The 26,702-nt window shown below is 37.4% G+C and overlaps 1 protein-coding gene across 2 annotated transcripts in view; it reads left to right on the plus strand.

The window, feature by feature from the left end:
* SACM1L (SAC1 like phosphatidylinositide phosphatase) overlaps positions 1-26,702 on the plus strand; it is a 70,547-nt gene that overhangs the window by 2,853 nt on the left and 40,992 nt on the right. The window contains exon 2 of one of the 2 annotated variants that reach the window (XM_063114524.1): positions 25,032-25,129. In XM_063114524.1, coding sequence (XP_062970594.1) covers positions 25,032-25,129 — 98 coding nt within the window. Of the gene's footprint in view, positions 1-25,031; positions 25,130-26,702 lie in introns of those variants that run through there. The other variant, XM_063114525.1, reaches the window with a different exon arrangement.

Consider the following 26,702-nt stretch of genomic DNA (forward strand, 5'->3'; position numbering starts at 1 on the left):
CACACTCTAACCAACTGAACTAACCGACCAGCCCTGAATTGGTTTTTCACCTGTAAAATGAGAATGTTAGTACTTCATAGGATTATTCTAAGGTTTGAAAGAGAGTGTAGATGAAGTACCTGGTGTACCTCACAGATACCTTCCCTGAGGAAGCCTTTTCTTTCCACATCTTTCCCTTCACTGAGCTCCTGCAACAGTCTTTAAAGCCAAACATGAGAAATTACTGTCACAGGGATTAGACACCAAATGTCCATATGATTTACACATTCTGTTTCTTAGGATTTACATACAATGCATTTACTGTCTCATGAACAAGAGGACTGAAAGCTAGAATTATCCATCTATAGTTCTGTTTGAGCCACTAATTTTGCCACCTAGAAATGATGAACTCATTATGTATACTTTGTTCCTCCAACCAGGTTGCATATATCTAGGATGTATTAGAAACACCTTAACATTTATTTCTTCTCTAGTCCTCCTCAGTTCATTGCATAAAGCCTTGTGTAAAGCAGCTCCTCAATGAATCACCTGAGTAAATGAAAGGAACTTTCCAGTACAGACCACCTGCCAGCACTTTATAAAGAACATGGTCTGGGATAATTTGCAATGTATTCTTTTGAAGATGTAGCAACTTAAGTTTTTTATGTATATTATTGTCTTCTCAATGCCTCTTTGAAGTCGTAGGTTGGTATGTATCCTCTGTCCTTGTTGAAGACGTCAAATAATTGCTTTTAGCCACACAGTCAGATAAAACAGCCAAGCCATGGCAGAGCTGGTCTTGGAACACAGCTGGTCCATAGTCCAGCGGTCTTTCCATTGCACTGCATCATTCTAATTACCTTTTTCTTCTTTTATGGGATTGCTCTTGCCTTAGTCATCAGACATGCCAGGTATAGAAATGAGTCACTTATAATTGAAAATAGTTAACATATCTCTATGGACTTTTAATGTGGAAAACAATATTGATTTGCTCAGAATTTAAAATTCATACATTTTGAACTTATAGGCAGTTCTAAATATCTTGTGTTGCTACTCCTTTTTGCTTTTTAAATCATTTGTGTAAGCATGGATAATGTCAGACAATAACAAATTCGAAATTGCAAACAATTAGGACAAGAATGCATTATTGGATACATTTACAGTGTTTTTTATTCTTTAAAAATTTGGCTGAAACTAGGTGTAATGTAGGGAATCCTTTAGATACTCAATCAGGCTGAAGCTTGCCTCTGAAGAAATACTGTTTCCTCACTCAGGAAGTTGCCTTTCTTAAGAGATTCTCATAGTTGGGTGGTCAGTCAGGGCAGATATGATGTAACCCTGAGAACAAATGTAAACTAAGTTACAATGTGAAGACATATGTAGATTATTCACACAGCTCTCAGTGCAGGCAAGGGTATAGGGTGCTAAGATTATCTTGGTGAATGTGGGCACAGACAGTATGGGTATCCATACATACAAGCATGGGTGGGAGTTCAGGCTAGAGAGCCTAGGTTAGTGCTAGACTGTATCAGATCACTTGGTGTGCTTGTTTTAAATGCATATTCCAGGGCCCCACATTAGGCCTACTGAGTGAAAATCTCTGGGGGTGGGGCCTAGGAATCTGCAAGTTTAACTATCTGTATCCTGGTTGTTCTCATGCACTCCAAAAGGTATATTAGGGCTGGGTGCAGCTGAGTGAGGACCAGAGCATGCTGGTGGAAGAGCATTCTTTGGAGGGCCTGGGGATCTGGAAGATGGTGCTGTGGATGAGAACTTCGCATTAGGTGAGTGTAGACCTGGTACTATGAAGAAGTCTGGTTGTTAGAGAGAATGGGTTTTAGGGTATACAGGGAATAGGAAATAGGTGGGACCTCTGGTTTTGAGGAAGACAATGGAATTGAAATGAATTGGCTTACAGAAACACCAGCTGGTTTGTGGGTTGGGTTGGGCCCCTGGGGTGTCTGTGATGAATCTGGGTTGTAGGAGAGGCACCCAAGGAGGGGCTCAGTAAGGGGAACACTGCTGGAACCTAAAAGGAGGGTGAATGAGAAGTGGTGGGAGTGCCTTCTGCCTATGGGTGTATTAGGCTTGGAGAACCCTTCTTGACTGTTTGAGGTCTTACTTTTTGCTAACCAAACCTAGTAAAGTGTTACGCCTGTGTCTTTTGAATCAGAAATGTATTAAGTTTGATCATTAACTGTAGAGGGTTAGAAATCTTGATTCCTATTATTAGATAGGGTTTTTAGGTAATGCATGTATGGGACAGAAGTCCTTAGATAGGAGGCAAGAGCCTACAGCTAGGGGGCAAGAGCCCACCAAGTCAATTCTAATCAAGTATATGTTGATTCTCAGCTGATTTTTAGTATAGGGTTTTTAGGTAATGCATGTATGGGACAAAAGTCCTTGGATAGGAGGCAAAAGCCTACAGTTAGGGGGCAAGAGCCCACCAAATCAACTCTAATCACTGTTTAGGTAAGGGATTGTATACACTGATTGTTAATATAATGGGTTCATTGGAAGATTTTGTGAGAAGGAAGCTCACACGGGTCTAAAGCCTTTAATGTGAATGAGAGAACTGAAGCAAAATAGGGATTGTTTTGAGGGCAATAACCCTTAATACAACAAAACTTAAATGATGGGAAAATATGTAAGTTAAGATTTCCAAGGACGTTCTGCTAGATTAGTTAGTACATAGGGGTTCCACATTTTGCTTTAAGCTGTTTCGTTGAGTTTCTCAAGAATTTAGGCACCTTAATGATTATCTTATTTTTCTTTTGCATGTCACATAGCTTAGATTTATGACTCTTTTGATGGTATATTGTTTAAATTATTTTGAACCATACATGCTTGGATAAAGATTGTTACATAGCCAATTTCTTTATGTTCTTACTATGATTGATTAACCATTTGTTCTTTTCCTGTAATTTTCTTGTCTTTACAATAAAAACTGAAACAAAAAACAACTCGGGGCTGTACCCAGTTTCTCCTTCTAACAGAGGAGTTGCTGAGGTGCAGTCCCTTCAGGCTTCTCATCACATTCATGTTGCTTTGAGTAATCTTTTTGTGTCTCTGTTATGCAACAAGAAATGTAACAATAGACACCTTGATTTAATTTTTTATGTAAGATTTTTGAGGAAATATGTTCTTGCTACATTTTTATGACTTGCCAATGACCATGCTCCAATACAAGTAAGAATTTTATTTTTTTTAAAATTGTGGTAAAATACACATAACATAAAAGTTATCATCTTAATCTTTTTAATTAATTAGTTTTAAAATTTTGATTTATCAATATACAGTGTAGTTGATTTTCATGTCCCTTTACCAATTGCTCCTTTTCCTCCCTCCCTCTCATCGCTGCCCCCCCCCATCAACATCATATCTGTTCACTTGTCATAATAAGTTCAAGGAATTGTTGTGATTGTTGTGCTTTCCTTTTTTTTCCCTCCCATTTATTTATAGTTTGTATATTTATTTATTTATTTATATTAGCTCCCACAAATAAATGAGAACATGCGGTATTTCTCTTTCTGTTCCTGGCTTATTTCTCTTAGTATAATTTTCTCTAAGTCCATCCATGTTGCTGTAAATGGTAGTATTTCATTTTTTTAGAGTGGCATAGTATTCCATTGTGTAGATATACCACATTTTCCTTATCCACTCATCTAATGATGGGCATTTAAGCTGATTCCAACTCTTGGCTATGTAAATAGGGCTGCAACAAACATGGGAGTACAGGTATCCCTTCAACTTGATGATTTCCATTCCTCTGGGTATATACTCAGCAGTGGAATAGCTGGGTCATATGGTAGATCTATCTGTAATTGTTTGAGGAACCTCCATGCCGTTTTCCATAAAGGCTGTGCCATTTTGCAGTCCTACCAACAGTGTAGGAAGGTTCCTTTTTCTCCACATCTTTGCCAGCATTTGTCATTCTTGGTCTTTTGGATATTAGCCATCCTAACTGGAGTGAGATGGTATATCAGAGTGGTTTTGATTTGCATTTCCCGAATGATGAGTGAAGTTGAGCATTCTTTCATGTGTCTGTTGGCCATTTGTATATCTTCCTTTGAGAAATGCCTATTCATCTCCTTTGCCCATTTTTTAATTGGGTTACTTGTTTTTTTGCTTTTAAGTTGTTTGAGTTCCTTGTATATTCTGGTTATTAATCCTTTGTCAGATGTATATTTTGCAAATTTTTTCTCCCACTTTGTTGGTTGTCTTTTCACTCTGTTAGTTGTTTCTTTTGCTGTGCAGAAGCTTTTTAGTTTGATATAATCCCATTTGTTTATTTTTCCTTTGGTTGCCTGTGCTTTTGGGGTTGTATTCATAAAGTCTGTACCCAATCCTACTTCCTGGAGTGTTTCTCCTATGTTTTCTTTAAGGCGTTTCATTGTTTCCGGATGTATATTTAATTCTTTAATCCATTTTGAGTTGATTTTTGTGTATGGTGAGAGGTACGGGTCTAGTTTCATTCTCCTACATATGAATGTCCAATTTTCCCAGCACCATTTACTGAAGAGGCAGTCTCTTCCCCAGTGTCTAGTCTTGATGTCTTTGTTGAAGATCAAATGGCTGTAGATGAATGGGTTGATTTCTGGATTCTCTATTCTGTTCCATTGGTCTGTGTGTCTGTTTTTATGCCAGTACCATGCTGTTTTGGTTTCTATAGCTTTGTGGTACAGTTTAAAGTCAGATAGTGTTATGCTTCTGGCTTTATTTTTTTTTGCTCATAATTGCTTTGGCTATTTATGGTCTTTTGTTATTCCATATGAATGTTATGATTGTTTTTTCCAATTCTGAGAAAAATGTCCCTGGAATTTTGGTGGGGACTGCATTGAATCTGTAGATCATTTTGGGTAGTATGGACATTTTCACAATGTTAATTCTTCCAATCCAAGAGTGTGGGATATCTTTCCATCTTCTTGTGTCCTCTTTAATTTCTCTCAACAGTGGTTTGTAGTTCTCATCATAGAGATTTTTCACATCCTTGGCTTAATTTATTCCTAGGTATTTTATTTTTGTTGACTATTGTAAATGGGCTAGCTTTCTTGATTTCTTTTTCTGCTAGTTCATTGTTGGAGTATAGAAGGGCTACTGATTTTTGCATGTTGGTTTTGTATCTTGCAACTTTGCTGAAATCGTTTATTAACTCTAAGAGTTTTTTTGTAGAGTCTTTAGGCTGTTCTGTATATAGGTTCATATCATCTGCAAACAGGGACAGTTTGACTTCATCTTTTCCAGTCTGGATGCCCTTTATTTCTTTCCCTTCCCTGATTGCTCTGGCTAGTACTTCTAACACTGTGTTGAATAAGAGTGGCAAGAGTGGACATCCTTTACTTGTTCCTGTTCTTAAGGGAAAAGCTTTTCAATTTTTCCCTGTTCAGGATGATATTGGCAGTAGGTTTGTCATATATGGCTTTAATTGTGTTGAGATGCTTTCCTTCTGTACCCAGTTTATAGAGAGTCTTTATCATGAATGAATGTTGAATTTTGTCAAATGCTTTTTCAGCATCTATAGAGATGATCATATGGTTTTTTTTTTTTTTTTTTTAAATTTTATTTTGTCGATATACATTGTGGCTGATTATTGCTCCCCATCACCAAAACCTCCCTCCCTTCTCCCTCCCCCCTCCCCCCCAACAATGTCCTTTCTGTTTGCTTGTTGTATCAACTTCAAATAATTGTGGTTGTTATATCTTCTTCCCCCCCCCGTTTGTGTGTGTGTGTGTGTGTGTGTGAATTTATATATTAATTTTTAGCTCCCACCAATAAGTGAGAACATGTGGTATTTCTCTTTCTGTGCCTGACTTGTTTCACTTAATATAATTCTCTCAAGTTCCATCCATGTTGTTGCAAATGGCAGTATTTCATTCGTTTTTATAGCTGAGTAGTATTCCATTGTGTAGATGTACCACATTTTCTGTATCCACTCATCTGATGATGGACATTTGGGCTGGTTCCAACTCTTGGCTATTGTAAAGAGTGCTGCGATTAACGTTGGGGAACAGGTATACCTTCAACTTGATGATTTCCATTCCTCTGGGTATATTCCCAACAGTGGGATAGCTGGGTCGTATGGTAGATCTATCTGCAATTGTTTGAGGAACCTCCATACCATTTTCCATAGAGGCTGCACCATTTTGCAGTCCTACCAACAATGTATGAGAGTTCCTTTTTCTCCGCAGCCTCGCCAGCAATTATCGTTCACAGTCTTTTGGATTTTAGCCATCCCAACTGAAGTTAGATGGTATCTCAATGTGGTTTTGATTTGCATTTCCCGGATGCAGAGTGATGTTGAGCATTTTTTCATATGTCTGTTAGCCATTTGTATATCTTCCTTAGAGAAATGCCTACTTAGCTCTTTTGCCCATTTTTTAATTGGGTTGCTTGTTTTCTTCTTGTACAGTTGTTTGAGTTCCTTATATATTCTGGATATTAATCCTTTGTCAGATATATATTTTGCAAATATTTTCTCCCATTCTGTTGGTTGTCTTTTAACTCTGTTAATTGTTTCTTTTGCTGTGCAGAAGCTTTTTAGTTTGATATAATCCCATTTGTTTATTTTTCCTTTGGTTGCCCGTGCTTTTGGGGTCGTATTCATGAAGTCTGTGCCCAGTCCTATTTCCTGAAGTGTTTCTCCTATGTTTTCTTTAAGAAGTTTTATTGTTTCAGGGTGTATATTTAAATCCTTAATCCATTTTGAGTTGATTTTAGTATACGGCGAGAGGTATGGATGTAGTTTCATTCTCCTGCATATGGATATCCAGTTATCCCAGCACCATTTGCTGAAGAGGCAGTCCCTTCCCCAGTGAATAGGCTTGGTGCCTTTGTCAAAGATCAGCTGACAGTAAGTGTGTGGGTTGATTTCTGGATTCTCTATTCTATTCCATTGGTCAGTGTGTCTGTTTTTATGCCAGTACCATACTGTTTTGGTTATTGTAGCTTTGTAGTATAGCTTAAAGTCAGGTAGTGTTATGCCTCCAGCTTTATTTTTTTGGCTCAGCATTGCTTTGGCTATGCGTGGTCTTTTATTGTTCCATATAAATGTCTGGATAGTTTTTTCCATTTCTGAGAAAAATGTCTTTGGAATTTTGATGGGGATTGCATTGAATTTGTATATCACTTTGGGTAGTATGGACATTTTCACTATGTTGATTCTTCCAATCCAAGAGCATGGGATATCTTTCCATCTTCTTGTATCCTCTCTAATTTCTCTCAGCAGTGGTTTGTAGTTCTCATTATAGAGATTTTTCACCTCCTTGGTTAACTCAATTCCTAAGTATTTTATTTTTTTGGTGGCTATTGTAAATGGGCAGGCTTTCTTGATTTCTCTTTCTGCATGTTCACTATTGGAGAAAAGAAATGCTACTGATTTTTGTGTGTTGATTTTGTATCCTGCAACTGTGCTGAAATCATTTATCAATTCCAACAGTTTTTTTGTAGAGGTTTTAGGCTGTTCGATATATAGGATCATGTCATCTGCAAACAGGGACAGTTTGACTTCCTCTTTTCCAATCTGGATGCCCTTTATTTCCTTCTCTTCTCTGATCGCTCTGGCTAGTACTTCCAACACTATGTTGAATAGGAGTGGTGAGAGTGGGCATCCTTGTCTAGTGCCTGTTCTTAAAGGAAAAGCTTTCAGCTTTTCCCCATTCAGGATGATATTGGCAGTGGATTTGTCATATATGGCTTTAATTATGTTGCGATACTTTCCCTCTATACCTAACTTATAGAGGGTCTTTGTCATGAATGAGTGCTGAACTTTATCAAATGCTTTTTCAGCATCTATAGAGATGATCATATGGTCCTTGTGTTTGAGTTTACTAATATGGTGTATCACATTTATTGATTTGCGTATGTTGAACCAACCTTGCATCCCTGGGATGAATCCCACTTGATCGTGATGAATAATTTTACGTATGTGTTGCTGTATTCTGTTTGCTAGTAATTTAGTGAGGATTTTTGCATCTATATTCATCAAGGATATTGGCCTGTAGTTTTCTTTTTTGGTTATATCTTTACCTGGTTTTGGTATCAGGATGATGTTTGCTTCATAGAATGAGTTTGGGAGATTTGCGTCCATTTCAATCTTTTGGAGTAGTTTGTAAAGAATCGGTGTCAATTCCTGTTTGAATGTTTGGTAAAATTCTGCTGTGAATCCATCTGGTCCTGGGCTTTTCTTTGTTGGGAGCCTTCTGATAACAGCTTCAATCTCCTTTATTGTTATTGGTCTGTTCAAATTTTCTACGTCTTCACGGTTCAGTTTTGGGAGCTTGTGTGTGTCCAGAAATTTATCCATTTCCTCCAGATTTTCAAATTTGTTGGCATATAGTTGTTTATACTAGTCTCGAATGATTCCTTGTATTTCAGATGAATCAGTTGTAATATCGCCTTTTTCATTTCTAATTTTTGTTATTTGAGTCTTCTCTCTTCTTTTTTTTGTTAGCCATGCTAATGGTTTGTCAATTTTATTTATCTTTTCAAAAAACCAACTTTTTGATTCATTGATCTTTTGAATTGTTTTTTGGTTTTCAATTTCATTCAGTTCTGCTCTGATCTTAATGATTTCTTTCCGTCTGCTAACTTTAGGTTTGGATTGTTCTTGTTTTTCTAGTTCTTTAAGGTGAAGTGTTAGGTTGTTCACTTGCCATCATTCTATTCTTCTGAAGTGAGCGTTTAATGCAGTAAATTTTCCCCTCAATACTACTTTTGCAGTATCCCACAGGTTTTGGTATGATGTATCATTGTTTTCATTAGTTTCAAGAAATTTTTTGATTTCCTGCTTGATTTCTTCTTGGACCCATATGTCATTAAGTAGAATGCTGTTTAATTTCCATGTGTTTGTATAGTTTCCAGAGTTTCGTTTGTTATTAATTTCTAGTTTTAATCCATTGTGGTCTGAGAAGATACATGGCATAATTCCAATTTTTTTGAATTTATTGAGACTTGATTTGTGACCTAATATGTGATCTATCCTGGAGAATGATCCATGTGCTGATGAGAAAAATGAATATTCTGAGGTTGTTGGGTGGAATGTTCTGTAGATATCTGCCAATTCCAATTAGTCTAGAGTCTTGTTTAGATCTTGTGTTTCTCTACTGATTCTTTGCCTAGATGATCTGTCTAATATTGACAGTGGGGTGTTCAGGTCCCCTGCTATTATGGTATTAGTGTCTATTTCCTTCTTTAGGTCTAATAGAGTTTGTTTTATAAATCTGGCTGCTCCAACATTGGGTGCATACATATTTATGATTGTTATGTCTTCTTGATGGATCAGTCCTTTTATCATTAAGTAGTGTCCCTCATTGTCTCTTTTTATGGTTTTTAGTTTAAAGTCTATTTTGTCAGATATAAGAATAGCTACTCCAGCTCGTTTTTCTTTTCTGTTTGCATGGTAAATCTTTTTCCATCCTTTCACTCTTAGTCTGTGTGAATCTTTATGGGTGAGGTGGGTCTCTTGTAGGCAGCATATAGTTGGGTCTTGCTTTTTGATCCAGTCAGCCAGTCTGTGTCTTTTGATTGGGGAATTTAAGCCTTTTACATTAAGAGTTGTTATTGAAAGGTGTTGATTTATTCCTAGCATTTTATTGGTTGTTTGGTTGTCTTAGGTGTCTTTTGTTCCTTGCTTTCTGATTTACTGTTTGTTTTCTGTGTTTATTGGTTCCTTAGGTTGTAGATAGTGCGTTTGTTAGCTTGTTTTCTCTTCATGAATGCCATTTTTATTATACTAGCGGGTTTAGATTTTTCTTGGGTTTTTATGGCAGTGGTAGTTATTTTTCAGGAACCAAACCCAGTACTCCCTTGAGGATTTCTTGTAAGGGTGGTCGTGTGGTAGTGAACTCCCGCAGTTTTTGTTTGTCTGAGAAATATACTATTTGCCCCTCATTTCGGAAGGATAGCCTTGCAGGGTAGAATATTCTTGGCTGGCAATCTTTGTCTTTTAGTATTTTGAAAATATCATCCCATTCCTTTCTAGCTTTTAGGGTTTGTGATGAAAAGTCTGATGTTAACCTGATTGGGGCTCCCTTATAGGTGATTTGACGCTTCTCTCTTGCAGCTTTTAAGATTCTCTCTTTGTCTCTGAGTTTTGCCAATTTGAGTATGACATGTCTTGGAGAAGATCTTTTTGGGTTGAATACATTTGGAGATCGTTGAGCTTCCTGGATCTGAAGATCTGTGATTTTTCCTATACCTGGGAAGTTTTCTGCCACTATTTTGTTGAATATGTTTTCAATGGAATCTCCATTTTCCTCCCCTTCTGGAATACCCATGACTCGGATATTTGATCGCTTATGGTTGTCTGATATCTCTCTCAGATTTTCTTCAATGTCTTTGATTCTTTTTTCTTTATTTTTGTCTGCTTGTGTTATTTCAAACAGCCCATCTTCAAGTTCAGAGGTTCTCTCTTCAACTTCGACAAGCCTGCTGGTTAAACTCTCCGTTGTGTTTTTTATTTCGTTGAATAACTTGTTCAGTTCAGCAAGTTCTGCTACATTTTTTTTCAGGACATTGATTTCCTTGTACATTTCCTCTTTCAGATCCTGTATACTTTTCCTCATTTCATCATGATGTCTAGCCGAGTTTTCTTGTATCTCATTCAGTTTCCTTAGAATTATCACTCGAAATTCCTTGTCAGTTATTTCAAAGGCTTCTTGTTCTATAGGATCTAGAGTTTGAGATTTATTAACTTTTGGTGGTGTACTTTCTTGATTTTTTGTATTTCTGGTATCTTTTTTTTGGTGTTTATTCATTGTTGCAGGGGGTTTCACAGTCCACCGGTTTGAGACTAATGACTAACTAGGATGTTGCTGTGGTTGCCAATTTCGTATGGCTCCCTCCGTGACTGCTCAGTTGGCCTCTAGTGCCTTGTGTGTGTGGTTGCCTCGGTTCTTGGGCTTCTCCGGGGAGCCACCTTTCTGGTCAGCTTGGACTCTGCTGGGCTGGTGGATCACGTACCACAGGGTGTGTGATCTCTGTTGAGCTTTCACTTCCTGTGCAGGACTTCTCCCTGTTCCGTGTGCTCTGGTCCAGGCTGTTAGATCGTGCAGTGGCGACCCCACCGGGTGTGTGGTTTCTGTCGAGTCTCCGCCTCCCTGGCCGCACGTCTCCCCACTCTGTGCGCACTGTGCTGGGCTGGGGCGTGTCTTCTGCACCCCTCGTCTATCAGCTGGGCCTTCAAGACCCTGCTCGGCACCACCTCGCGGAGGAAGTCTACCAGGTTTCTGCTAGGCACAGACGACCGGTCTCTCTGGGTGCCTTTGTAGCACTATGTAGATCTTTCTCGGGTCTTGTTCACCTTTGTATCCCCCCAGTATAAACCGAGTCTAGTGCCCACCTGCAGCCAGCTCTCTGGCAGGTTTAAGCAGACCTGGGAACTCTCCTCCCACACTATTCCCAACCAGAAATTCGTTAGGCTTTTTTCCAAACTGGTGGCCGCAGAGATGGTATCTGCCTCCCAGTAACAGGAAGTTTACCTGGGGCCGGAGTCCAGGGTGTGGTGGAGTGACAGTCGGCCCGCCCGTACTTCCTTGCCCTCCCGAGACTGGCCGGGGATGCCCCACGCCACCAGCCCCGCCAGAGAACCGCGGAGGGAGTAGGAGCGGAGGCCGGTCTGCAGGCTCCGGAAAGCCCCGCGCCAGGCCAAGCAAGTGGGAGGGCTCAGTGATGGCGGAGCAGGGCGGAGCTGCCCGCACCTGGGAAAATGGAGGCAGCACCGGGGCGGTGAGTGGCCTGGTGGTGCAGGCGGGAGCCGCGTGGGCATCCACCCCCCGAACAGAGCTGTGCCAGGGATCACTCACAGTGCTGTGCCAGGTCGGGTGCTCTCTCTGTCTCTGGTTTGCCGCCTTTCCCAGTTCTCGGCCGTTGCCGCCTCGGGCTGTTCAGTTGCGGCGCGGCTCGGGTGCTCCCAGGAATCTTCTTTAATGCCGGCCTGAAACCTCGAATCCTGAATAGGGCCGCTGGCCGCCTTCAGCGCGGCCCCGGCCTCCGGGATCCTGTCTGCATCCACAGCAGCCCTGGCGCCGCGTTCCCTGTTTTGAGACTCGCTTTTGCAGCTAAGAAACAGTTCTTTTCCTGCTCCACACTTCAAAGCTGTTGCCTGTAAATGAGGCAGCCTTTCCTGCCGGGGGTAAAGTGGCGGTCACCCCCCACGACCGGCCAGCAGCAGCAGTCCTCCCTTAAGAGATGGCGAGAGGAAGGTCCACAAGATTCCCGGCTGCCTGAGGCCCAGTGGCCACCTTTTCCACCTCAGCTACTCCGCGCCAGCTGCCGCCGCAGCCGCCATCTTGAAAACCCCCACAATCTCGATCATATGGTTTTTGTCTTTGATTTTATTGATTTGGTGTATCACATTTATTGATTTGCATATGTTGAACCAACCTTGCATCCCTGGGATGAATCCCACTTGATCATGGTGTGTGATTTTATGTATGTGTTGCTGTATTCTATTTGCTAGTATTTTATTGAGGATTTTTGCATCTATATTCATCAAAGATATTGGCCTGTAGTTTTCTTTTTTTGTTGTATCTTTGTCTGGTTTTGGTATCAGGGTGATGTTTGCCTTATAGAATGAGTTTGTGAAAATGGCCTCTGTTTCATTTTTTTGGAATAATTTGTAGAAAATTGGGATTAATTCTTCTTTAAGGGTTTGGTAGAATTCTGCAGTGAAACAATCCCGTCCTGGGCTTTTCTTTGTCAGGAGACTGCTGATAATAGCTTCAATCTCTTTGATTGCTATAGATTTTCTGTGTCTTCCTGGCTCAGTCTTGGTAGTTTGTGTGTGTCCAAATATTTATCCATTTCCTCCAGATTTTCAAATTTGTTGGCGTGTAGTTTATAGTAGTCTGTAATGATTCTTTGTATTTCTGATGCATCAGTTGTTATATCAACATTTTCATTTCTAATTTTTGTTATTTGTGTTTTCTCTCTTCTTTTTTTGATTAGCCTTGCTAATGGTTTGTCAATTTTATTTATCTTTTCAAAAAACGATCTTTTTGTATCATTGGTCTGTTGTATCTTTTTTGGGTTTCTATTTCATTTACTTCTGCTCTGATCTTAAGTTTGTTTCTGCCTACTAACTTTGGGTTTGAATTGTTCTTGTTTTACTAATTCTTTAAGGTGAAGTGTTAGGTTCTTTACTGGCCAGCTTTCCATTCTCCTGAAGTAAGCATTTAATGCATTAAATTTCCCCCTTAGTACTGCTTTTGCATTATCTCACAGGTTTTGGTTTGATGTGTCATTATTTTCATTAGTTTCAATAAATTTTTTGATTTCGTCTTTAATTTCTTCTTGAACCCATATGTCATTAAGTAGAATATTATTTAATTTCCATGTATTTGTGTAGTTTCCATAGTTTCATTTGTTATTGATTTCCAGTTTTAATCCATTGTGGTCTGAAAAAATACATGGAATAATTCCAGTTTTTTTGAATTTGTTGAGACTTGATTTGTGCCCTAACATGGTCTATCCTGGAGAGTATTCTATGTGTTGATGAGAAGAATGAATATTCTGAGGTTGTTGGATGAAATGTTCTGTAGATATCTGCCTAGTCCAGTTGGTCTAAAGTGTTGTTTAGATCTTGTTTTTCTCATTGATTTTTTGCCTAGATGATGATCTGTTCAATATAGAGAATGGGGTGTTCAGTTCCCCTACTGTAATGGTATGTCTGTCTCTTTAGGTCTAATAGGTTTTGCTTTATAAATCTGGCTGCTCTGATGTTGGGTGCATATATATTTATGATTGTCCTCTTGTTGAATAGATCCTTTTATCATTATATAGTGGCCTTGCTTATCTTTTTTTAATGGTTTTTGGTTTAAAGTCTATTTTATCTGATATAAGAATGCCTATTCCAGCTCATTTTTCATTTCTATTTGCTTGGTATATCTTTTGATGTGTGTCTTTACAGGTGAGGTGATTCTCTTGAAGGCTGCATATTGTTGGGTCCATCTTTTTAATCCAATCAGTCAGTCTGTCTTTTGAGTGGGGAATTCAATCCTTTTACATTGAGTTATTATTGAAAGGTGCTGATTTACTCCTGGCATTTTATTGATTTTTGTTTGGATGTATTAAATATATTTTGTTCCTTTTTTTCTGATTTACTGTTTGTCTTCTATGTTTGATGGTTTCTTGGGGTGGTAGATAAACTTTTTTTTTCTCTCTCTCTCTATTGTTAGCATTTTTATTTTGCTGGTGGGTTTTGTTCTTTCTTGAGTATTCATGGTAGTGATGGTTGTTTTTCAGGTACCAGAGCCAGTACTCCCTTGAGAATTTCTCGTAAGGCTGGTTGTGTGGTAGTGAACTCCCACAGTTTTTGTTTGTCTGGGAAAAATACTATTTGATCTTCGTTTGGAAGGATAGCCTTGCTGGGTAAAATATTCTTGGCTGGCAATTTTTGTCTTTTAGTGTTTTGAATATATCATCCCATTCTCTTCTGGCTTTTAGGGTTTCTGATGAAAAGTCTGATGTTAGTCTGATAGGGGCTCCCTTATAGGTGACTTGACACTTCTCTCTTGCAGCTTTTAGGATTCTCTTTTTGTCTGAGTTTTTCCAGTTTGACTATAACATGTCTCGGAGAGGACCTTTTTGGATTGAATATGTTTGAGGATCTTTGAGCTTCCTGAATATGAAGATCTGTATCTCTCCCTGTACCTGGGAAGTTTTCTACTATTATGACATTGAATATGTTTTTAATGCCATTTCCTTTTTAGTCCCTTTCTGGAATACCCATAATTCGGATGTTTGAGTGCTTAAGGTTGTCTGTTATCTCTCTTAGATTTTCTTCAATTTTTTAAATTCCTTTTTCTTTTTTTGTTTGTCTGCCTGTGTTATTTTGAACAGGCCATCTTCAAGGTCAGAAATTCTCTCTTCTGCTTGTTCTAGCCTGCTGGTTAAGCTCTCTGTTATGTTTTTATTTCGTTGAATGAATCCTTCAGCTCCTCAAGCTCTGCTACATTCTTTTTCAGAGCACTGATTTCTTTGTACATTTCCTCTTTCAGGTCCTGTATACTTTTTCTCATTTCGTTGTGTTGTCTAACTGAGTCTTCTTGTATCTCATTTAGTTTCTTTATTCCTTGTCAGTCATTTGATGCACTTCCTGTTCTATAGGATCTAGAATTTGAGAGCTGTTATATTCCTTTGGTGGTGGTGTACTTTCTTGGTTTTTCATATTTCTAGTATCTCTCCATTGGTGTTTAGTCATTATGGCAGAGGCTTTCACGATCCACTTGTTCCACCCTGGTGTCTGCAGCAGTGGCAGGAGTTTTGCTGTCACTCAGCTGCCTCTTGCTGCCTTGAGGTCTGGGGATCATTGGTTCGGGCCTCGAGGGAGCAGGGACTCGCCTGGCCTGGATCCCACGGGAGCTGCGAATGGGAGCTGTGCCTCAGGGCCTGGCCTGGATCTCACGGGGGCTGCCTGGTTGGAGCTGCTGCCTTGGGGTCACCTTGGGGTCGTCAGTTCAGGCCTCTAGGGGGCAGGGACTCGCCTGGCCCAGGTCCCGCGGGGGCTGCCCCTTAATCATTTTTAAGTGTATAGTTCAGTGGCATTAAATACATTCACATTATTGTGTAACCATTGCCACCATCCCTCTCCAGAACTCTTTTATCAGCTTGCAAAACTTAAACTCTTTACCATTTATTAAACGACTTCCTATTTCTCTATCCCCACAGCCCCAGGCAATAACTGTTCTGCTTTCTGTCTCTGAATTTGACTATTCTAGGTGCCTCATATAAATGGAATGATATAGTATTTGTTTGTGACTGGTTTATTTCATTAGCATAATGTCCTCAACGTTTATCCATGTTGTATCATGTGTCAGAATTTCTTCCTTTTTAAGTCTGAATAATATTCTGTTATATATATCTATATATCTATATATATAGATATATATAACATTTTGTTTATCCATACATCTGTTGATAGACATTTAGGTTGCTTCCATGTTTTTGGCTATAAATAATGCTGCTATGAACTTGGGTGTACAGGTATCTCTTTGAGACCCTGATTTCAATTAATTTGAGTACATACCCAATGGGGAGTTGCTGGATCATATGGTAATTTTAGTTTTAGTTTTTTGAGAAATTGCCATACTGTTCTCATAGAGGCTATACCACTTTACATTCTCAGCAGCAATGCAGCAGGGTTACAGTCTTTCCACATCCTCACCAATATTTGCTGCTTTTTCCCCCCTTCTTGATAACAGCCATTTTAATAGGTTTGTGGTTGTCTAGTAGTAATATATTTGAAGTGTGTCAATGTTACTTATTGTTGTTTGTCAGAATTTTGAAGAGGTCAGTTGTTGCCTGAAATAGATGTGAATGTTACATGGGGGATAAGAGTATGTTTTCTGACACTAGCAAATCATAATGCCAACACTGAAAGAAAATAAAAATGTCTGGTGTTTATATTATAATTAAGTATATTAGTTATCTTAAAATTTAACAAGGTAATTTTTAAAAAGTGCTCTGAAGAGCTATTGAATCCCAGATGGCTGTAAGATTACATGCATTTGTATTAAGTATAACAGCCAAAATTGCCTTTGTTGAATTTAACTTTTATTCCTCTATGATTTCTTTTTCTTTTTTATTCCAGACTTGGGCAGTAATCCTTAAAATCACAACAGTCAACTGAATGAAGGCAGTCAAAATAGGAAGCAATTATTATTTAAGCATTATGCTATTTTGTTATATCTTCCATAATATGTGTCATCTTACCAGAAACCAGAAACCAGAACTCTGTGTAGATATTGAATACCCTTGTCTTAAAAGAAACTTAGTAGTAGTCTTGTTCAGGTAGACTTAATAGTTAATTGGATTCTGATCACCTCAACAGTTATTTGTATAGGAACAGAGCTCTTTTTAGTGTACAGTACACTAGTCCCCACTTATCCTCAGGGAAACATGTTCCAAGACCCCCAGTGGGTGCCTGAAACCGTGTATAGTACTGAACTTTATGTTTTTTCCTATGCATACATACCTATGATAAAGTTTAGTTTGTAAGTTCGTCACAGTAAGAGATTAACAATAATAAAATAGAACATTGTAGTAATATACTATAATAAAAGTTCTTTGAATGTGGTGTCTCTCTCTCTCAAAATAGGGTATTGTATGTACTTACCTATTTTCAGACTGTGGTTGCCCGTGGGTAACTAAAACTATGGATAATACAACTGCATGACTTTGAACCATGGCACTCTGTTATCAACAGCATGGTTAATGACCAAATAATCTTCTTGGATGGTATTTTTTTTGCCTTAACTTCTACACTCTATTTCCTAAAATAAATGTGAGTTTTTTGGAAATGAAGAACATGCACTAATTGAGAGCCATTCTTTTTGCAGTAGGGAGAGGATTTTTTCCTAAATTTTTGATTATCATTGAGTTTTTTGTCTTGGTTTTATGTATTTATTACCTTCAGAACTCAGTATAACCTATTGATTCTGGTTAATTTTGAAAAACTCCAGGTGGAACATGGCTTCAGTGACACTTTGTAAAATTCCAGTCAGAGAACACACTGTTCCCTCTTTCTCTTCAAACCCAGTTTAAAACTTTACCCGTCAAGATCTTTTCTTAGCTGGGAGAAAGAAAAGCTGTGTTTAAAATTCTCTTTACTCTGTCACTGAGCCAAAGAAAACATTAGCTAAAGACTATATGTATAAAGAAAAACAATATAGGTATTTGCTGACTAACCATGCTATATTTTCTAAGAAAATTGATTGTACTTCTGCTGTCTTCTTGTGTGAGAAATACCAAGGAGAATTGAAAAAGCTAAGAGTCCTGATTTGCAGAGACTTGGTGGCCTGTTTGGTGAAGATTAAAAACAAAACAAAACAATAAAACCATATACACCATCAAAAATTATACAACTGAATGTATACTCAATTGTTTTTGACTAGAGAATTGAAGTTGATTTCACTACCTTTTGAAGTGAAGACTGTGGAGCATAAAACTTACAGAATAAAATTTACTACATAAAACAGATATACTTCAGATCAATATTAAGGCCAATTAAAGAGTGGTGGGAAGTGAAAAGAGGGAAAGGAGAAGAGGAGGACAGCAAAGACATAAGTAGGTGTCTGATTGGGATGACACCTGCTGTTATGATTAGTGGGATTCTTAGTCATTACAGTTACTGTCCTTAGGCATGTGGATTAGCTTGCAATCACTATTCATATCTTCATGGCTTCGGTTCTTAAGCCTAGAGAGATCATGTTCGGTGACATTATCTGAATAGTCTGGTGGCAGCACCAACAACTTAGATTCCACCAGCATCTCTGAGAGGTAAGTTCAAGCAAAGGCCTCAGGGCTTTTAAGCTGGAACTTTCTCCCTTGATCCATAATTACTTCATTTTTGTATTTCATTATTTTAATACTTTTTTTGAACTTAATTTTTATTTCAATCTCATACATGTATGTGGTTTAAAAGTAAACAGTATACTATGCTTACAACAACAGAGTGCACTCTTCTGCACTTCCAGTTCCCACTGTTGGAGAGGCATCTACTTTTAACTGTTAAAGCAACTTCTGGTATTTTGCTCTTTATTTCTAAACAACATGTTCATAGTGCTGTTTTCTGACTTTTTTTTTGTTTTAGTTGTGTGATGACTTCCTACTCCAGAAGGTGAAGATTTAGCTTTTATACCTCCCTCTTTTCCTCTTTTCTCAATGTAGTTATAGTAAGATATTCAGTGTTCATAGTGCTATGGTTATGTAGATGTGGTTCAAATGAAACCACATAGTATATCATAATTACATTTTTTTATAAAGATATTTTGTCTTCCCTGGAATTTAAAAATGCCTTCGTTCTTTTTATTTTCTTTGTTATTTGTACCTATTGCTAATTAATCTTTAATCTCTCTGACAGCAATAAAGCTCTCAAATATGTCAGGTAACTATCAATTTATTTTTTTCTCTGAGACTTAATTCTGGAAGCCTACTCTCCTCCTGCTTTAATCTGGGCTGGTTATTCTTTAGGCCTGTTGCATTGCTATTGTCTTGGGACCTCTCTTCAGCATGAGCATCATCATGAGAATTCCTTTCACTTCTCTCTTGTTTTGGATTCCAAGTCTAACTCTTGATTTACTTCTTCATTTTGGTGGAAAACACTCTTCCTTCTTTCTAAGAAAGAGTGAAAGAAAGAGAGGCATCTTTTGAGACATCATGTATTTGAAAATGTTTTCATTCTGCCCTCACACTTGTTTGTTAAGTGTGGCTAGGTATAGAATTCTCGATTGGTAATTATTACCCTTCAGAATTTTAAAGACCTTGCTTTTGTGTTGCTATTGAAAAATCCAATATTGTGGCCGTTGAATACTTCAGTGCTTTCTCTTTATTTTATTTTATTTTATTTTCCTGAAAACTTTAGAATTATCTCTGTATGGTGTTTTGAAATTTTATGCTTACTGTGCCTATGCATGTCTGTGTGTTCCCCTTTTATTTGATGAGTCTTTTCAGTCTGGAAATTTGTCCTGTGGTCTGAGATTTTTTTTTTTTTTTTGCTCTATTTCTTTGATAGTGTCTTTCTTTCTTTTCTTTCTTTCTTTTTTTTTTCTATTGTGTATTCTTCTGGAATTCCTGCTAAATGGATGCTGAACATCTTGGATCATGCCTTTCTTTCCTTTTTTTTCCCTCCCTCCCTCCCTTCCTTCCTTCCTTCCTTCGTGCTTTCCTGTTTTGCAGCTCTTTTCATTCTGTTTTCAAGGAAAATTCTTTATCTTCCAACCCTTCTGTTAAATTTTCAAATTATTATTTATGCTACCAGTCCAAGAACACATTCTTCATGCTCTCTCTTTTTTTTTTTTTGTAACACCCTGTTCTTGTTTCGTAAATGCAGTGTCTTCTCTGAGGCTATCGGTTATAAATGTGTTTTGAAGTTATATTCTGTTCTCAGCATACTTTATTTACCCAAAATTATTTTTCTGTTTGTTTTGGTCTCTGTCTCTCCTGTGGAACCTTTTCTCAAATATCCAGTGATCCTTGGTTGTCATTCCATCTTTTAAGAATGAGGCACTAAAAAAACTGATTGAAAGATCTGTTTGTGGGTTGGAACTTATCAGTTAGTGGTTCTTAATGTACCGTGATTGTGCAAGAACTCAGATCTTTCATTGGGGGCCCCTAAATATAGGCAGTTTCAAGTATTTTCTTCTTGGGCCAATCAGTTTCTTCAGAGACAGTCTTCAAAGCTCCTATGGATGTTGGGGGAGTGAGATGATATAGGCTTGGCTGCCACCATTCCAGGAGCCTGGCAGAGGAAGACAATTGGATGGTTTTACCAATTTGCAAGCAGACCTAACTCCACTTGGCTCTCTCACCCTGGTCCTCAGCTGTACCTGGAGTCCAGAGACTGTCTTGTCAAACCATTCTAAATCCCAGAGTCAGGGACGGCAGGTGCCTTGACACTGTGGGTTTGGATGGGGATCTTATTGCTCGTCATACAAACTTCGAGCTGCTTCACACCCCCCTTTAAGTGAGTCTCACTGCTTTACCCCCCATTTGCCGCCATTTCCTCACAGGCCCTGCCCCAAATCATTACTACCTTTTCCTTCTAGTTCTTGAAGATTTTTAGCATTCACTTGCTGAATTTTGCTTAATTTATTGGCTCTCACTTCATAGACAATTAGATTCTGTAGTTACTGAGATAATTAGTCCACTGCCAAGCACTTTTCCCTTTCTAGACCTGCATTTCAGTGGCTAACATCTTCCCACAACCTGCACCTCTCCAGATTCTGTCTTCTGAAAGAAGAACAAGATTTTATTATGTGGAGAGTTTTCATTCTTGGAAATTTATTTTATTGTACCTAAAAATTTTAATTTGTTGATCTTCTCATTTCAAATGTGTCTATCCAGACTTGGAATTGTCATATATTGTATTTCTTTTTAGAAGAAAATTCATTTTTTAACTTTGTAATTTTAAAGATCTTAAGCATGTAGTGAGGTCATTAGCTTTGACTGTGATTATTAAGACTGTAACAATTAGTAAAGGACTAGTTGTATATCTGTATTTATTTTTGTATACAATTTGAAGTCCTAATCTAAGGTATATATATTTATCATTGTTCCGACACCCTTCCAAATTAGTTTTAAATGCCAGGTTGGGAAAAACTTTTTAAGTCCTGTAATGGGTTTTTTTTTTTTTTTTCTGTGAGTGTGTGTGTGAGAGTGTGACTTTTTACAGTAAATACTTTGTCACTGACTGAAATGTACCTATTAAGTTACACACAAAAACTTGTGTATGGAAATGAGTGTGACTTTTCAATTCATTGATTTCATTCAAATAATTTATTTTCATTATAGAAGTTTTACAAGTGAGAAGTTTATTTTTATTGAAACATAATTGATAATACATATTTTGGGGATTCTGTTGACATACGTTGATCAAATCAATATTATTAGTACGTATATTGTCACAAATCATACTTATTCTTTATGCCCCTTGTCCATCTCTCCCCATCCCCTTCTCCCTCCGACCTCCTACTACTGATAACCCTAGATTTCTTTTCTCTCTCTGAAAGATTAACAGTTACTCTGTTGATTTGTTGCCTAGATGATCTATCCAATGAGGAAAGGTGTGTTCAGGTCTCCCAATATAATTATAGAGCAGATGCTGCTTCTGTCACTCTGGAATGGGCTTTGTGGAGAGAGGCATCCTGTTCTTTTCTTTGGTCTCTACTAGTGACTCTTCTTGTGTCGTTGCACTCCAGTGGCTGGCGGACCATCTGCATGGTGGTTTTGACATCTGGCCACTTTTGCGGCAGCTGTGGTTACTGTGGTGGCTGTGGTGGGCCACCCACATGGAGGTGATGTTTTTGGCATGACCCTTGGTGTTGGCAGTGTAGCTGGTTGTGGTGAGGGGTCCGTTCCCCAGCACGATGCCCCAGGCCCAAGTGAGAAGTTTAAATGCTAAATATAAGAAGGGTGAGCTATTGAGGACAAGCTATATGCATTTCTCTATTGGCTGCTTATTTATTTAGCTTTGTGTTAAGCTTTGTGTTTTTATGCATTGTATAAAAAAGTGGAGGAATTTTATTTCTGAGATTGTATGTTGAATACTCATCTTTTTATATTAATAATAACATTAGTTATTGAAGAAGTAACGCCATTTATCTGGAGAAATAAATTGTAGTAACTCTCAAAATACAGCTCTGAACTTAGAAGAATGTAGGCTTCTGAGCAGTATGAAGAAAATGGATATAATAAATCCCATGGACTTTATTGTGTGGTCAAAACTGTGTAGCCCTGCTCACACCTTGTCAGAGACCTGTTAACTTTGTCTTAGATGTAAAACTAAATGGAGCCAAGGGAGCAGTGTTGATGAATTATTAGGAGACTAAAGACAGCAGAAGAGTAAAAACAGCATTAAAACCTAGTGGTCTGAGGTCATGGAGTCTAAGTGCTGGGCATATCGCATGTGTTCGCTCATTTATTCTTACCTATCAGTTGTCTCATTTTAGTGGAGAGAAAGCTGAGCCTGTGGCAGGGAATGAGATCCTTCCCTCAACTGAATGTTTCCATACCTAGTGTTTGGGTTTCTAAGTGACAAAACTTTTTAAAAATCTTTTTTGATGGAAAATTTTTAAATTTTATTAAACCAAGTCTTGTATTTATTTCTTAAACAAAGAATAAATAACAGTGTTTTCTTGACTGACCAGGGTCTATTTCGAACACAAAGTTATCTGTGCCATCCTGGCAAAGGGTGATGTCTTCAAGTTCTAGTAATATAGTGTGGTGAAAAAATTACAGGTTTTAGACTCTTGCAAACTTGGTTTGAATACCAACCACATGCCTACCATCAGTGAGTCCCTGAACAAACCACTGAACTTCCTGGTTCAACTTTCCCTGTATTTTACCACCCACCTCCTAGTCCCTAGTGCTTGTGTAATGATTATACAATGCTGATAGACTGAAGTAGTCTTTTTGTTGTTGTTTTTAATAATTTAAAGCTAAATAGTCTGGAAGTACTTTGTATTTCTTTTATTTTGTTTCAGTACCTCTTACTTTGTTTTTTAAAATTGCTTTATTCAAGTTTAGTTGACATACCACAAACAGCATATATTTAAATGTACAGTCTGATAAATTTTGACATATCTTTACACCTATGAAATCATCGCCAGTATTAAGATAGTGCACACCTCCATCACCTCAAAAAGTTTCCTTATGCCTGTAATCCCTCCTTTTTCTCCCTCCCTGCCCAGATTACACATATATATACGGTAAGATCCAGCCGTCTCACTTCTAAGTGGAAGATAAATGAATGCGTATGTCTGCCTTAAGACTTGTACAAGAATGTTCATAGGACCTTATTTATTTATTTTTATGGCTGGCCGGTATGGGGATCTGAATTGGTGACCTTGAGTTTATGAGGCTGCGCTCTAACCAACTGAGCTAACCAGACAGCCCTAGAACCTTTATTCATTGTAATCCCAAACTGGGAACAACCCGAATATCCATCAAAAGTGAATGGATAAACAAATTGTGACATGTCCACACAATGGAATATTATTCAGTAATAAAAAGGAATGAACTATTATATTTAGTTTGAATTGAAGACTGCCATATTTGAAGCAGATTTGCCTTCTTGTATTTTTCTTCATATTGATTTTCATTCTCTTAGCATACACCCCAAAATGAACGAAACTAGCCTGATATTAAGTTAGTTACGGATGAACTATAAAAGGACAAAGTTATATTTGGATAATTGAGTTGATTATTCAACTCAGTTTATAGTCAAAAATCATCGATACGGTTTGTTTTACTACAGCATATGTTTCTATAACACCAAATAGCTTATACACAATTGGTAAATAGGAAATGATGTCAGTGATGTTTGTGTGGGTTTGCATAAGATTTTTCATAGGCAAGGTACTCCCCAGAATACTGGAAGTAGAATTAAAAAGGAAAGGAAAAAGCCCTCAGATTGGCTGCTGCACAGACAAATTCTTTTAAGTCTGTTTTATGAACAATACAGATGCATTTTTGGAAAAAAATAAAGGTTCCTATACTCAGCTGCCCTTCTCGGCCTTGCTCAGCCCCTGGAGGGTTGTACTTCCCCCTGTGCCTACCTTAATAACAGCCTTGATCAATGGCTTAATGTTCTACTTCATTCTGCATTATTTTAATGCCTGCAAGTCTGCATTTTCACTTTGTTGTTTCTGCTTATTTTTCTTATTTCCTGAGTCATTCTGTAACCATGCTGAGTTGCTTGCCTGTACTATCCAAGTTATCTCTTAAGGAACCAACAACTGTTATTTTTGATAGACTCTGGTTACAAAGTTGCATAAAATTTGAGTAGTTTGTCCCAACCCTACTTTTACCCCTTTTATTTTTTTTATTTTGCAGAATGAGAAGTTTTCGTCAGGAATACATTTTGTGGTTTTTCTAATAACAACAACAAAAACACCTGAGTATAATTTATTTTAAACAATTTCCTAGAATTGTTTTATTAAAATTGCATTTTCTAGTATTTTTAGCTAATACTTATATCTTGCTTACTATGTGTCAAGTGGAGTTCTAAGTGCTTACCAAAGATTAGCTCATTTAATCCTCACAACAGTGCTATGTGGTGAGTCTGGTATTATACTTGTTTTACAGATGAAGAAATAGGAAGAACAGAGAGGATGAGTAACTTGCCTTAGTTACTTTAGACACACAAGCACAGGTAGTGCAGTTCTATGGACTGTGCTCTTGCTATGCTACATTGCCTCCTGCCTGGTGTTGAATATAATAAATTAGATTTGATTATGATTTTGTTTCATAAGTCAAATCGATGGTTTTAGAAAAACTGTGTCTGCATTAAATATAAGAGGATACTTCAAAAAGTTCATGCAAGGACTTGTATTATCTTTTAATTCTATTATTCCACAAACTTTTTGAAGTACTGTCATAAGAGGGAAAAGAGTTGCAGTGAACTCATGAAGACAGCAACTTAACAACTTCATCTTTGTAGAAGCTGGGAAAATAATGTTGAATTTAAACCCTTTTGTAATTGTTACAGTAAATAGTTTTTTAGAATTTTTCATTTCATTTGGTTTAGGTATTTATGCTTTTAAATTTCTTCTTAGGCATATCACACCTGAAAAATTTTATGTGGAAGCTTGTGATGATGGAGCAGATGATGTGCTTACCATTGACCGTGTGTCCACAGAGGTTACCCTCGCAGGTATTTTAGACGAGATCGGGCGCGTTCAGGGTGGTATGGCCGTAGACCTCGCAGGTATTTTATAGCCAGATTTAGAAGTGTCTGAGAAAGATTTTATAAGTGAATTGCAATAACTAAAATAAATTACTCAGAGGTATGTCAGTGTGTGGGTCTCTGAGTGCCTTCATATTAAAATTTTCATTCTTGCTACCTTATTTAATTTTTATACGTTAATTTTATGCTATCTCCTTTTTATGAAAAAGAGAAATGATCTTGGAAAATTTAGGCAGCACTTAATTGTTTGTAAGTATTTAAAAATATAATGATTTCTTTCTTTGTATTTGGTTTAGATGTCTAAGCTGCTTTCCAGCTCTAAGAATTAAGGTATTTGAGTGTGAAAAAGTTGTTTCAGTTTTAAGTGTACGGAATTTTACCAGCTTCTTTTATTATTCTTTTGAAACTTTTCATGACTGTGAGGCTAATTTATTTTTTATTTTTTATTTTTATTTTTATTTTTTTATTTTGAGGCTAATTTAATAAATGAAAAATAGAATATACTTTACTGACTAAAACTTTTAAGCATTTCAGGCAAAAGATGTTCTAAGCTTTATCTACCTACCCAGTTATATTTTAGTTTTACTTCTCTGGGCTGTGAAAAACATTTTTTTTTTCCAATTGTGTGGAACACTCTTGTTCTGAATAAATTAATGTGAAAAATTTTTGCTGACAAATTAATATAGTATGTGGTATCTCATTTAGAATTCCACTTTTCATTTATTTAAAAATTTCAGTTCACCTTGAGATAGTTCTGTATTTGTTTTTTCCTTTAAAAATAATATTTGAATAACGATAGAGTAGACATTCGGTAAATATCTTTTCAGTGGACAAAATGAAACATATTTTCAGTGGGATAGTAAAGTGTAAGAAAAGTATGGCTATTGTGTGAGGCACCAAAAGTAGGCAAATATAGAGAGACAGAAAGTAAAATAGTGGTTAACAGGGGCTTGCAGGTAGAGTGGAATGGAGAGTTACTGTTTAAAGCATGTAGAATTCCAGTTTGGGATGATGAAAAAGTTACAGAGATGTATACTGGTGATGGTTGCACAACAATGTGAATGTACTCAGTGACTCTGATTTGTACGCTTGAAGATAATTAAAATGGTAAATTAAAAAAAAAAAAGAAAGAAAAGAATGGCTATTAAATTTCCATTTCCTTGGTTATCTGGCTTTTGTGGTAAGTATCATATATAATTTTCCTTTGATCAAATGGAATTAAAGCCCTGTTTTAGTTTGATAATGTGGCATTCCCTATTTGTCTGATGCTTGGTGGCTGCTCTCTCAAGATAGCTGATTAGTTTTAACCAGTTTTGATATAGTTCTGAAGTTTAAATACACTTCTTTTTTTTATGCCATATTGATACATCCTAGTGTCTTATAAGAGCTTTAGTATGGGTTTATTTTCAGTTATTTTTGACCTTTCTGTGACATTTTATTTGTAGGTATAGATTGCAGCCCCATTTGAATAGACTGAAAGCTAAAGGTTGTGAATAGTTTGGCTGTAAAGATGATGATACCAAGCAGTCATCAGTAGACA

This window comes from Cynocephalus volans, chromosome 11, assembly GCF_027409185.1.
Source record: "Cynocephalus volans isolate mCynVol1 chromosome 11, mCynVol1.pri, whole genome shotgun sequence".
Classification (NCBI taxonomy): Eukaryota; Metazoa; Chordata; class Mammalia; order Dermoptera; family Cynocephalidae; genus Cynocephalus; species Cynocephalus volans.